The sequence below is a fragment of the Lepidochelys kempii genome, chromosome 7 (assembly GCF_965140265.1).
Source record: "Lepidochelys kempii isolate rLepKem1 chromosome 7, rLepKem1.hap2, whole genome shotgun sequence".
Classification (NCBI taxonomy): domain Eukaryota; kingdom Metazoa; phylum Chordata; order Testudines; family Cheloniidae; genus Lepidochelys; species Lepidochelys kempii.
This window is the reverse complement of record NC_133262.1, coordinates 91,001,376-91,014,870: the sequence shown is the minus strand read 5'-3', so window position 1 is coordinate 91,014,870 and position 13,495 is coordinate 91,001,376. Positions and strand designations below refer to the sequence as shown.

Genomic DNA, 13,495 nt, shown 5'->3' with positions numbered 1-13,495 from the left:
ACCCATTTGACTATTAATGGAGATTAATAAAACCTACTGAAGATTCACATTTTTCATATTGTTTGCAGACTGTCATCTCTATTCTACAGATATTTGTTAGTTACCTTTGCCAGGTTTTGCTGGAACAGTCAGTACACTGTTTAGATATCTGATCTTGTTCAATTGTGACCATTCTGAAGTATCATTTCAGAATACAAGTCATTCTCATCTTCCCATTCAGAGAGACCTATACTATACCCATTAATTCTGCTGTCCAAATGTCTAGGGTTAAATTATTGTTTGTCTATTTGCTCAGTAAGACCAATGTATGTGGCGGGGCGGGGATGGGAAGAGACTATCTAGTATTAATTGATTGGTTAAAACCTTCATTATAGTTGAGTGAAATCTAAGCTGGAATCGGTAATTGATGTTGGGGTTTGCTGAGAAAGGACTAGATTTGGTCATTGTCATCATTATGGAGACATGGGAGAAGGGTCGGAATCTGGGGAGAGCATAGGCAGCTACAGCAGGGATAAGGAAGAGATGAGAGAACATGGAGGGAAATCAAATCGGTATCTTAATGAGAGAAGCATGGGGAATAAGTAGTAGAAGAGGAGGTTACTCATCAGTGCAGTAACTCACGTTCTTCGAGATGAGTGTCCCTGTGGGTGCTCCACTCCAGGTGTTGGTGCGGCCCTTGGTGCTTTCACTCGGATACTTTTACAGCAGTACTTGCACAGTGCCTGCCTCAACAACGTGTGGGGCTTGGGCTCCTCAGTTCCTTCTCCACAATGGAGACTGCTCCAAACTCCGAAACGGGGGGGGGAGGGGGGGAGGTAGTGGAGCACCCACAGGGCCTCATCTTGAAGAACGTCCGTTACTGCACAGGTGAGTAACCTCTTCTTCGAGAGATGTCCCGGTGGGTGCTCCACTCCAGGTGACTGAAAAAGCAGCGTCTCTTAAGGAGGTACAGAGTTAACATCTGGTAAGAAAGCTGTAGACAGCACAGTTCAGCCTATTCAAATGTCAGTCAGGGGGGTCCCTGAGTAAGAGCATAATGTTTAGCAAAGGTATGCTCTGAAGCCCAGGTGGCGGCTTTGCAAATATCTGTGAGGGGAATATTACATAAGAATGCCACAGACGTTGACACAGAACTGGTGGAGCGTGTTCTAACAGAAGCTGGAGGATTCACCTTCTTTAGTTGGTAGCACAGGCAGATGCAGTTTGCTATTGAATTGGATAGTCTCTGCGCAGACATGGATTAGCCTCTGGATCGTTCTGCGATTGAAATGAAAAAGTTTAGGGGAAGCCTTAAGGGGCTTAGTCCAATCTAAATAAAAGGACAATGCTCTGCGCACGTCAAGTGTATGCACTGCTGATTCAAAAGTGTTCGCATGTGGTTTAGGAAAGGAGGTCGGTAGATGGATAGGTTCATTGAGGTGGAAGGAAGAATGCACCTTCAGGAGAAGGTTAGGATGCTTTTGAAGCATGACTTTGTCCTTAAAAAAAATATGGTCTACTGTGGGCCAGCCATAAGCGCTCCAATTCTCCTACAAGTCTGGAAGATGCAATGGCAACTAAAACCAGAGTTTTTATGGATAGATGTAGGAGGGAGCATGTTGCAAGTGGCTCAAATGGATAGAGCCACAAGCATGTGAGGACCAAGTGTAGATCCCAGGGTTGATTGGGTGGTCTAATCTCTGGGTATACAGTCTGGAGTCCCTTGAGGAACTGCTTAGTGATGGGATAAGCAAAGATAGTAGTGTCTCCAGTCTTATTGTGAAACACCGTAATTTTTAGCTCCATAAAGATACATCTAGCAGCAGAGACCCCAGATAGTTTAAGTTCTAAAAGATAGTCTAATATTAGTGAAAGACGAGCGGAAGCAGGAGTGGTTGGCTTGGTGGAGCACCAGTGAGTGAACTTAGTCCATTTTTGGAGATAGCAGAACACAATCCACACATGCCACCTATGTAATAGTACTCTCTGTACCCATTCAGAGCAGTCTAGTTCCTCATTAGAGAACCACTTATGAGCCATGCTTTCAGGTGCAGCATCGTTACATTGGGGTGGTGTAGTTGACACCTGTGTTGTGGTAATAGGTTGGGGCAATGGCAGGGGGAGAGAAGAGAAGAACCGATTGGCAAACTGACATCCTCATTAAAAATGGGTACCATGCCTGTCTGGGCCACATAGGAGCTATTAGTATTACCCTGGCCCTCTCCGCTTGTATTTTTTGTGAAAAAGTGGTATGAGGTAGAATGCGTATAGGAAATTGTCGCTCCATTTGATGATGAATGCGTCTCCCATTGAGTGTTTTCCTAGGCCTGCTCTGGAGCAGAATTCCAGGCATTTTTTGTTGGTCAGAATTGCAAAAAGATCCAGTGGCAGGTAGCCCCATATTTTGAATATATTGTGTAGGATGGTATCATTTATCTCCCATTCATGATCTAGGGGAAAAGATCTGCTGAGCTTGTCCACAGTGGCGTTTAGTGAACCAGATAGATAGGAGGCTGAAATTTGGATATCATGATGGACGCACCAATTCCAAAGTTTCATAGCCCCTGTGCAGAACAAGTGAGATTTAACTCCTCGTCTGTTTATATAAAACATGTAGGTGACGTTGGTTCTGGTTGTGTGGGAGAAATTGGAGGCAGACATTGCGGGCCACTCGAAGCTCTAAAAGATGTGTGTGTAGTGAAGCTTCTCTAGGTGACTAGAGTCCCTGAGTGGTGTGGTGTGTCATGGGTGCTCCGCAGTCCGGGAGGGAAGCATCCGTTGTAATAACAGATGGGGACACCTGCACGAAGGGGACTCCGGAGCAGAGGTTGTGTGGAAGAGTCCACCATGTGAGTCCTTGATTTTGGAAGGTATGGACAGAAGTCTGTTCAGGCCATGCACGTTCGCGGTCTGTAGACAGTGGTCATCCAACCCTGCAGGCTCCGCATGTAGAGGTGTGAATTTTTGACCACAAAAGTACAAGAGGCCATATGGCCGAGAAGTTGCAGACAGTCCCGGACAGTGACCTATTTTGCAACTTGGCGATAAGATTCTTTATGATGTTGAATCTGTCAGGTGGGAGAGATGGAATCGAGATGAGCATCTATTAACTCCTACTTAACTACTAGAGTTCATGTGCATTTGTTATTTATTTTATTTGCAGGCCAAGACCCTGGAAGCAGTGGATGGTCATCTGCGTGGCTTGCATGGCCTCCCCGAGAGTCTGTGCCTTGAGCAGGCAATTGTCCAAGTAAAGAAAAATTGACTCCTCCTTTCTGTAGGTGCATCGTTGCCATTGTGAGAATCTTAGAAAAGATGCGGTGTGCTGTTGAGAAGCCAAAGGGCAGAACCCTGTAATTGGTAGTGATTTGAGCCCATAACAAATCTGAGAAAACACCTGTGGGCGGAGGTGTGTAGTTATGTGAAAATAAGCATCCTACAGGTGAAGGGCTGAAAACCAATCTCCCTGCTCCAGCGCTGGAATTATGGTTGTGAGGGTAACCATTTTGAATTTTTGCTTTTTGATGAACTTGAGTCGCCTGAGGTCAAGGATGGGTCGCCATCCTCCACTTTTCTTTTTCAAAAAGTAGTAGTGGGAATAAAAACCCTTTCCCCCGTGCTGATCAGGCATTGTTGCAACTGCTCCTATTTGTAGATGATGTTGCACCTCTTGGTGGAGCAAGTTGTCGTGAGAGGAGTCCCTGAAGAGGGACAGGGTAGGGGGTATGGATAGGAGGGGGGGTGGAATAGCCCAATCGGATGACCTCTAGGGCCCATCTGTCCATAGTGATGGCTCACCAGTTGTGGTAGAATGGGAGTAAACTGTGACCAAAGGGGTTGGATGGGAAATATAAGCGCTGGAATGGGTGGGAGCTCTTCTATATCCTGGACCAAGGCTTCAAATTTGCTTATTAGATGGAGGGGGTTGGGACAGTGCTGAGGTTATAAGGCGTCGTTGATGCCTGGGTCTCTGGTGGCGTTGCTGCTGGTGGTCGTATGGCCTCTGTTGTGTATAGGCCGGATGTCATGGGCATTGGAAAGACTGATACCTGTATTATCTTCTTCTAGTTGCCGGTGTATGGATGCCTCGGGATCTGAGTGTGTCTCTGGAATTCTTCACAGTGTGCAGCACCTCACTGGTTTTTGCTGCAAATAACTTCTCACCATCAAAGGGGAGATCCTCCATGGTGTTTTGTATCTCGCATGGGAAAGAAGAAGAGGTAAACCATGAAGCCCGGTGCATTACTATGGCTGTTGCAGTAGACCCAGCAGCTGTGTCCACAGCATCAAAGGCAGCCTGCAATGCAATGCGGGAAATAATCTGCCCTTCAGAGACTACTGCTTTGAATTGTTCTCTTGTCCTCTAGGATGTCATTAATAAAGTCCATGAGTTTCCTGTAATTTCAGTGATCATATTTGGCCAGTAGGGCCGCATAGTCTGCCACTCTAAATTGTAGCAAAGATGATGCATAAACTTTGTGGCCGAGTAGGTCCATTCTTTTGCTGTCCTTGTCAGAGGGAGTGGACCAGAAATGCTGCTGGTTGTTCTTTTGGTTGGCTGCTTCTACCGCCAGTGAATTTGGTGCTGGGTGTGTGAAAAGGAATTCTGAGCAGGAGGAGGAGGAGACATAGTATTTCCAGTCTGCCCTTTTGCAGGTAGGGGGTTTGCTGGCTGTGGTTTGCCAGATATTCTTGGCAGGGTCCATAATGGCTCCCTTAACAGGTAGGGCGATCTTGGAGGACGTCTAAGGTTGTAATATGTCGATCAGCTCATGCTGAGTCTCCAATACCTCCTCCAGAGTGATCTTGAGCTCATTAGCCACTCTTTTGAAGAGGTCCTGAAAACGAGTAAAATCATCCACTGTTGCTGGGGGTGTGGACATAATAGTCTTCTGGTGAGGTGGAGGAGGGTTTGGGGTGGCTTCAGGTGCCTCCTCGTCTGCGTGCACTGTTGCAGGTTGCTCCTGTCCGTCCATTGCAGAAGCGTGCACGGGTACAGGAGGAGATCTAATGTCGCCTCTACGTGGGCTATACTGGCTACTGTGGTACCTGCTGTAGGACCCCTATGGGTTCCAATAATGCCACTGTCCGGGGAAGGGCATGGGTGGTCCCATCCACAGATGTCCATAACAGGGTGGTAAGTCCCTGGAATATGATGACCTTGATCTCCATGGTCCCATGCAGGTAGGAGTGTGAAGTGGGGAGAAATGGTATGGTGAATAAACTTTTCTAGTGATGAGGACGACAAAGTGGAGGAAGTGAGAGGGATTAGGGGATAGCTGTCGGTGCCATGCCAACGGTCCGGTGAGAGATCGGTACCAAATAATGAGGAATCTGGAGTTGGCGAGATTAGCTAATCGCTGGAAGGAATAAATTGTGGTCCCGAGGTTGAAGGAGCCAGAATATATAGCACTGGATGCAATGGCGGTGCCGTAGGGTCAGCCAGTGCCGACTGGTGCAGCACTGTATTCGGAGTCATAGGTGGTAGGTGTGTCAGTGCCAAGATAGCAACCATCTTTGCGTGCAGCACAGACGGGCTCAGCTGAGAAGGCACAGACTCCTTTGCAGTGCTGTGTGATACCATATTAGAAGAGGCAGGCAACTTTAAGCCCGTAGCTTCGGCACCGGAGCAGTGCGTACTGGCAACTGAGGTACAGACAGTGCCAGAGGTGCCCAGAGCATCATATGTGCTAAGCTGCAGAACCGTCTGCACCAACGAAACAGACCTGGTTGGAGACTGTTTGGATGCTGGCTGGTCTCTGTGAGGTGATGAAGCTAGCTGTTTTTTGTTCTTTTCTTGTACTGAGTGGACTTAGGAGGGCTCTGTCTAAAATAGGACTTCTGACCTGGGTCAGAGGCAGGTGTGAGGCACTTCTCCATTAGAATTAACTTGTGTCTCAGGTCTCTATCCTTTTGTGCCCTAGCCTTCAGTTTATTGCAGTGGGCACATTTTTGGGGAACGTGCGACTCCCCCGAACAGTTAACATTGAGAATGGCCATCAGATAGGGATGGCCTCTCTGCACATAGAGCATACGATGAAGTGAGCTGTAGCTCACGAAAGCTTATGCTCTAATAAATTTGTTAGTCTAAGGTGCCACAAGTCCTCCTTTTCTTTTTGCGGATACAGACTAACACAGCTGCTACTCTGAAACCTGTCTTAAAACATGGCAAGCCAGGCACTGTATATACTGTCAGACAGAAAAAAAACTAGGAAGGAATTTTTTTTTTTTTTTAAAAGAGAAGGGGGAAATGAAACTTATCTGACTAAAAAAACTAGCTTACTATCTAAAGTGAGAAATAATTGAGCGAGACTGCTGAGCTCTGTCTCAGGACGGGGACGGTAGAGAAGGAACAGAGGAGCCCAGGCCACAAGCATGTAATTGAGGCACATTCAGTGCATGAGGCAGGCACCGTGCATGTGTGGCCCGTGCAAATGCTGCTGTAAAAATCTCTGAGCAAAGGCACAAGGGTGCACCAACACCAGGAGTGGAGCACCCACAGGGACATCTCTTGAAGAACTAGAAATCCTAGTTAATAAATATAACTGACAGCTGGCATCACAAAGACTTGGTGGGATAATACACATGACTGGAATATTGGTATAGAAGGGAACAGCTAGATCAGGAACAACAGGCAGGGAAAAACGGGACGTGGTGTTGCCTACTACATAAAAAATGTATACACTTGGACTGAGGCTGAGATGGAAATAGGAGACAGACTTGTTGAAAGTCTCTGGGTAAGGATAAGAGGGGTGAAAAACAAGGGTGATGTCATGGTAGGGGTCTACTATAGACCACCTAACAAGAAAGAGGAGGTGGATGAATCTTTTTACAAACTAACAAGATCATCCAAAGCAGGACAATGTCCTCCATAACAGTCAACTACCCAGACGTCCATGTGTGTGCGCGCGCGCGAGAGAGAGATTATCAAACAAATCTTGGAATGTATTGGAGACCATTTATTATTCAGACAGAGAAGAAAGCCACTAGGGAAGAGGCTGTTCCAGATTTGATTTTGACTAATAGGGATGAACTAGTTGAAAATTTGAAAAAGGAAGGCAGCTTAGGTGAAAGTAATCATGAAATTATGAGTTCATGATTCTAAGGAATAGTAGGAGTGAAAACAGCACAATAAAGAAAATGGATTTCAATAAGGTAGACTTCAGCAAACTCAGGGAGTTCGTAGGTAAGATCGCATGGGAAGCAAGCCTAATGGAAAAAAACAGTTCAAGAGAGTTGGCAGTTTTTCCAAAGAGACATAATTAAGGGCACAAGAGCAAACTATCCCACTACATAGGAAAGATAAGAAGTATGAAACCACCAAGTTGAACCAGGACATCTTCAATTATCTGAAACTCAAAATTTAAGAATCCTACAAAAAATGGAAGCTGGGTCAAATTACAAAGGATGAAAATAAACATGAGTATGTAGGAACAACACTAGAAAGGGCAAGGCACAAAATGAGATTAAATTAGCTAGAGACATAAAGGGAACTAGAAAACATTCTACAAATACATCAGAAGCAAGAGGAAGACCAAGGACAGGGTAGGCCTATTACTCAAATGAAGGGGGGGGGGAGAGAGATAACAAAATGTGGAAATGGCAAAAAGTGCTAAATGACTTTTTAGTTTCAGTTGTCACCAAAACGTTTAGTAGCAATTGGACATCTAACTTAATGAATACCATTGAAAATGAGGTAGGACCAGAGGCTAAAATAGGGAAAGAAGTTAAAAATTACTTAGACAAGCTAAATGTTTTCATGTCACCAGAGCCTGATGAAATACATCCTAGAATACTCAAGGAGCTGACTGAGGCTATATCTGAGCCAGTAGCGACTATCTTCGAAAAGTCAAGGAAGAAGAGTGAGATTCCAGAGGACTAGAAAAGGGCAAATATAATGCCGATCTATAAAGAGAGGAATAAGGACAACCCAGGGAATTATACCAGTCCGCTTAACTTCAGTACCCAGAAAGATAGAGCAATCAATTTGTAGACACGTAGAAGATAAGGTGATAAGTAACAGTCAGCATGGATTTATCAAGAACAAATCATGTTCAAGCAACCTAATAAGCTTTCTTTGACAGTGTAACAAGTCTTGTGGATAAGGGAAATGAGTAGATGTGGTGTACCCTGACTTTAGTAAGGCGTTTGAAACGGTCTCAATGAAATTCCCATAAACAAACGAAGGAAATACAACCTAGATCGAGCTACTATAAGATAAATGCACAACTGGTTGAAAAACCGTTCGAGTGTAGTTATCAGGGGTTTCCCAGTCAAGCTGGAAGGGCATATCAAGTGGGGTCTCACAGGGATCAGTTCTGTGTATGGTTCTGTTCAATATCTTCATCAATGATTTAGATAATGGCATAGAAAGTACACTTATAAAGTTTGCAGATACTAAGCTGGGAGGTGTTGCAAGTGCTTTGGAGGATAAGATTAAAATTCAAAATGATCTGGACAAACTGAAGAAATGGTCAGAAGAAAATAGCGTGAAATTAAATAAGGACAAACGCAAAGTTCTACACTTAGGAAGGAACAATCAGTTGCACACACACAAAATGGGAAATGACTGCCTAGGAAGGAGTACTACTGGATCTGGAGGTCATAGTGGATCACAAGCTAAATATGAGTCAACAGTGTAACACTGTTGGAAAAAAAGAAAGCATCATTTTGGGATGTATTAGCAGGAGTGTTGTAAGCAAGGTATGAAAAGTAATTCTTCCGCTCTATGCTGATTAGGCCTCAACTAGAGTAGTGTGTCCAGTCTGAAAGCCACACTTCAGGAAAGATGTGGACAAATTTAAGAAAGTGCAGAGAAGATCAAGAAAAATGATTAAAGCTCTAGAAAACATGATCAATGAGGGTAGATTTGAAAAAAACTGGGTTTGTTTAGTCTGGAGAAGAGAAAACCGATGGGGCACATGACAGTTTTAAAATAGAGAAAAGGTTGTTACAAGGAGGAGGGACAAAAATTGTTCTCCTTAACCATGGAGGATAGGGCAAGAAGCAATGGACTTAAATTGCAACAAAGGCAGTTTGGGGAGGGAAAAAACTTCCTGTCAATAGTTAAGCACTGGAATAAGTTGCCTAGGGACACTGTAGACATTGGAGATTTTTAAGAGCACATTAGACAAAACACCTGTAAGGGATGGTCTAGATAACTACTTAGTCCTGCCATGAGTGCAGGGAACTGGACTAGAAGACCTCTCGAGGTCCCTTCCAGTCCTATGATTCTGGCATAGTCTTCAAATTGGAGGATAAAGTTTTAAAGGCATCCAAAAGTTCAAGAATTGCTCTGTTCTTGGGTACTCTAGAGAAATACAACCATCTTGCTTAAGGATCAATCTGCCTCTTCATCTCAGTTCATTTAATCATTATTTATTTATTTTGTCAAAGACTGGTTTTCAGCACAGAACGCATGTAATTATAGAAATTGTTAGTTTTTTTTTCTGTACAGTACTGTGTCAGTATGGAGACATATGGACTAATGGTCTCATCTCTCTTATGACTGGCTAAAGTGGCTATCTGCATAAAACCGTTTTAATTTGCTCCCTCTAACATATCAGCAGACAATCTCTTCAGTTGAAATCATAGAGTATCAGGGTTGGAAGGGACCTCAGGGGGTCATCTAGTCCAACCCCCTGCTCAAAGCAGGACCGATCCCCAACTATATCATCCCAGCCAGGGCTTTGTCAAGCCTGACCTTAAAAACTTCTAGGGAAGGAGATTCCACCACCTCCCTAGGTAACGCATTCCAGTGTTTCACCACCCTCCTAGTGAAAAAGGTTTTTCTAATATCCAACCTAAATCTCCCCCACTGCAACTTGAGACCATTACTCCTTGTTCTGTCATCTGCTACCACTGAGAACAGTCTAGAGCCATCCTCTTTGGAACCCCCTTTCAGGTAGTTGAAAGCAGCTATCAAATCCCCCCTCATTCTTCTCTTCTGTAGACTAAACATCCCCAGTTCCCTCAGCCTCTCCTCGTAAGTCATGTGTTCCAGTCCCCTAATCATTTTTGTTGCCCACCGCTGGACTCTTTCCAATTTTTCCACATCCTTCTTGTAGTGTGGGGCCCAAAACTGGACACAGTACTCCAGATGAGGCCTCACCAATGTCAAATAGAGAGGAACGATCACATCCCTCGATCTGCTGGCAATGCCCCTACTTATACATCCCAAAATGCCATTGGCCTTCTTGGCAACAAGGGCACACTGTTGACTCGTATCCACCTTCTTGTCCACTGTAACCCCTAGGTCCTTTTCTGCAGAACTGCTGCCTAGCCATTCGGTCCCATAGTCTGTAGCGGTGGATGGGATTCTTCCGTCCTAAGTGCAGGACTCTGCACTTGTCCTTGTTGAACCTCATCAGATTTCTTTTGGCCCAATCCTCCAATTTGTCTAGGTCCCTCTGTATCCTAACCCTACCCTCCAGTGTATCTACCACTCCTCCCAGTTTAGTGTCATCTGCAAACCTGCTGAGGGTGCAATCCACACCATCCTCCAGATCATTTATGAAGGTATTGAACAAAACCGGCCCCAGGACCGACCCCTGGGGCACTCCACTTGATACTGGCTGCCAACTAGACATGGAGCTATTGATCACTACCCGTTGAGCCCGACAATCTAGCCAGCTTTCTATCCACCTTTCTATCCAGTTGCTCAACTGATGCTTCCACAACCAAGAGCCTTTCAACATGTCAACCTGTATAGAGATCTAGATGCTACGAAATGTATAAAAACCTAAATGCAGTCCAACTCTCTCAGACATAATTTTTGTGCAGTGCTAGAGCAATTCAAAGAGACCTACCCTGAAAAGGGCTGGGGCTGACACACACACACCAACTCCAGTCCTTTCCAATGTAGGTGTCTGAATTGCTGTAACACTACAGATGAAATTGGGAAAAAGGAGGGAGACTGATGATCTGAATTTGAAAAAGACAGACCCCAATGTAGCTGGAAAATATTTTGACTAGGATGCAGAAGTGAGAAAATAATACTCTGAGGTTCTGAGGCACTAGAGGTTACCATCAGCAAGCTGTAGCCACAGCATGTGAAGACCTGCCTGTGCCAGACAGCCTTTGCAGGGCTGCCACTAAGTCTACTAGCAAGGAGTTAAAGGCCCTAAAAGCCTTCTACCATTCTCAGTTCAGGGACTGACAGATTCCTCTGATTGAGAGGCTGGTATAGGACCTGAAAAGGTGATGCTCTCAATGAAGGCATGCTATAAAGGGATGCTGACGGCAGCTTCTGCCTTGCCTATTACCCTGAAAGTTTCATCCCTGCAGAACAGAAGCCAAGTAAAGTGGAAGCAGAAAGTTCTGCTGAATAGTTAAGGCAATCCAGATACATTACAGTGGCTCATCGCATTTCAGCCTTAGCAAGTACCTGAAGTAAAGGAGTAGCAGAATGCCTCAGAAGAATACAGAAGAATAAAGGCAATAGAGGAGCTGGACAGCTCATCCACTAAAGGGACCAAAACTAGAATAGTCCTATCTTTCAGTTGGTTGAAGCTGCTGTCCGTATAGGTGAATGGGAAAATTCACCATGCACCACCAACTTGATGTAATATGAAGTAAAACACCCTTTGAAGAGGTGGTCTGAAATTCCTATGGCTAGCATAAATATTTAGAATCTTCTTGGACATAAGAGAAACAAGGAAGAGACAAGTTTTAATAGAATCTAATCAAAAACACGGATGGTGTCGTTTCTTTAAACTGAAAGTTAAACTAGTAAGTCAAACACAATCATACCTTCTGTTGGAAGCCTATCCCATCTAAATTTATCTTAATTAGAAAAAGTACCAAGGAATGGGTGATAGGGTGTAAAAAAGCACAGTACAATAACTCACCTTCTTGTCTCTGGTCCTTACTTCCCCATAAAAATCTAGAGCTTCTTGAGCCTTTAAAAACTTGCCTCGATGTAACAAATATGCACAAATCATTACACCAGTTCGTCCCTTTCCAGCTTTACAGTGGATTGCTGCAACATGATTGTCATCTTCACTCAGCCATTGGTCAAGATCTTCACAAAAAGGTTTGATAAGCTCTAGCTGTGGTGGGTTATGGTCTTCAAAAGGATACTGTGCAACTGTGATAGGAAGATAAGATTTACAATGAAGTCTCAAATTTAATGCATTTTAACTAGTTTAATCAGAGAGGTTAACTTTACAAAATGCATATCATGTAATTAACAGTCTAAAGAAGTAACTGAATAGGTTTAGTGGTCTGACAAGTACTGTAATGATCAATTCCAGAAAGGTGGTATACAAGATGTGGAGCACATGCCAATAGCTTGGCCCCTCAAATTCCAGCAAATTCCCAATTCTTCACACAATGTCTTACTCAATAGAGCAATTTTGCTCATATCTGACAATTTGTCTTATAACAATCCATCATTCCAGAAGTGATCTTATACCAGAACCTATTGTTACAAGAATATAGGGTTAAGCCATGCCCACTGATCAGCAGAATTGCCTCATTTGAAGATATTACAATTCACCCAGGGACTGAACTGGTCATGTTCACGTAATTAGGTCCAAGAGACTCTAAAATATGCGTAATACGTAACCATAACTGCTAACTGTAAACAAAAAAACACAAAAACACACACACCCAGGCCTTTGAAATGTCTGGGTTTTACTTTTAAAAAAACAACCGTTTTTCTTCTTTACTCATATACATCAATATCAGATGGCAACTACTTAGAATTGGGAAGAGGAGGGGATGACTCTGAAAACAGAAGAGAAATAAGTGATAACCAGGAGACTGCAGCATCCAAAAAACAAAACACACTTATCTTACAGTGTCAAGCAAAAATAGATAATACCCATATTGCTGCTCAGTATATTTAGTCACACAAAGCTGTATTTTCTCTGCCCAACAGGTTCCCTCACTGACTTTGAGGACAGACCGGCTCCTGCACAAATCGCCACTCAGATCTAGTCAGAAATTGTCACCTTAGAAGCGCTCTCTCTAGTTTTTGGCCAACAAAGAATGAATAAAGCATCCAATTTTGGGAAAGTCTTTTTTACTGGCTTGCCATACATTCAGGTTATGTAAATTCCTTTGGAAGAGACAGTTTAGGTCATGAGAGCAGAAGAGAGATGACTATTATGGTTGAATCATGAGATTATTTTAGCAGAAAATTCTGGTGCAGTGCAGAGTACCATTTTGTCTGGAAAAAACTGCAAGGACGGCTTATAGGCTCACAGCACAGGCCATTCACTTGGTCCTCTGGAAGAGCAAAAAAACCCCAAATAACTGACAAAAATGAACCAAGTTTGACATGGCTTTAAAAGGAGGATCCAAGACACTTCACAACTACATTCAGATTCCATCAAGGCAGCAAAAATGAGTGCTAGTCTTGCAAACTACTCCAATATAAAAATGCACCACCATGGTTCCTTTCACATGGAAGAGCAAGTATTCCTAAAATGGCCACCTCCAGGTGAAGATTACAGTCTTAGACCCTTTAGACAGCTGTATAGAAGGAAACTGAAGCAGTCCTTTAGCCACT

General features: G+C 43.9%; 2 protein-coding genes across 6 annotated transcripts in view; one reads left to right on the top strand and one right to left on the bottom strand.

Annotated features, from left to right (window-relative positions):
- ATAD1 (ATPase family AAA domain containing 1) overlaps window positions 1-13,495 on the top strand; it is a 448,511-nt gene that overhangs the window by 322,047 nt on the left and 112,969 nt on the right. The gene's annotated exons all lie outside the window — the stretch shown is intronic.
- Window positions 1-13,495, bottom strand: part of PTEN (phosphatase and tensin homolog) — a 93,521-nt gene that overhangs the window by 22,941 nt on the left and 57,085 nt on the right. For 3 of the 4 annotated variants that reach the window (XM_073353741.1, XM_073353742.1, XM_073353743.1), the window contains one exon: window positions 11,829-12,067. In XM_073353741.1, the coding sequence (XP_073209842.1) occupies window positions 11,829-12,067 (239 nt within the window). Of the gene's footprint in view, window positions 1-11,828; window positions 12,068-13,495 lie in introns of those variants that run through there. The other variant, XM_073353744.1, reaches the window with a different exon arrangement.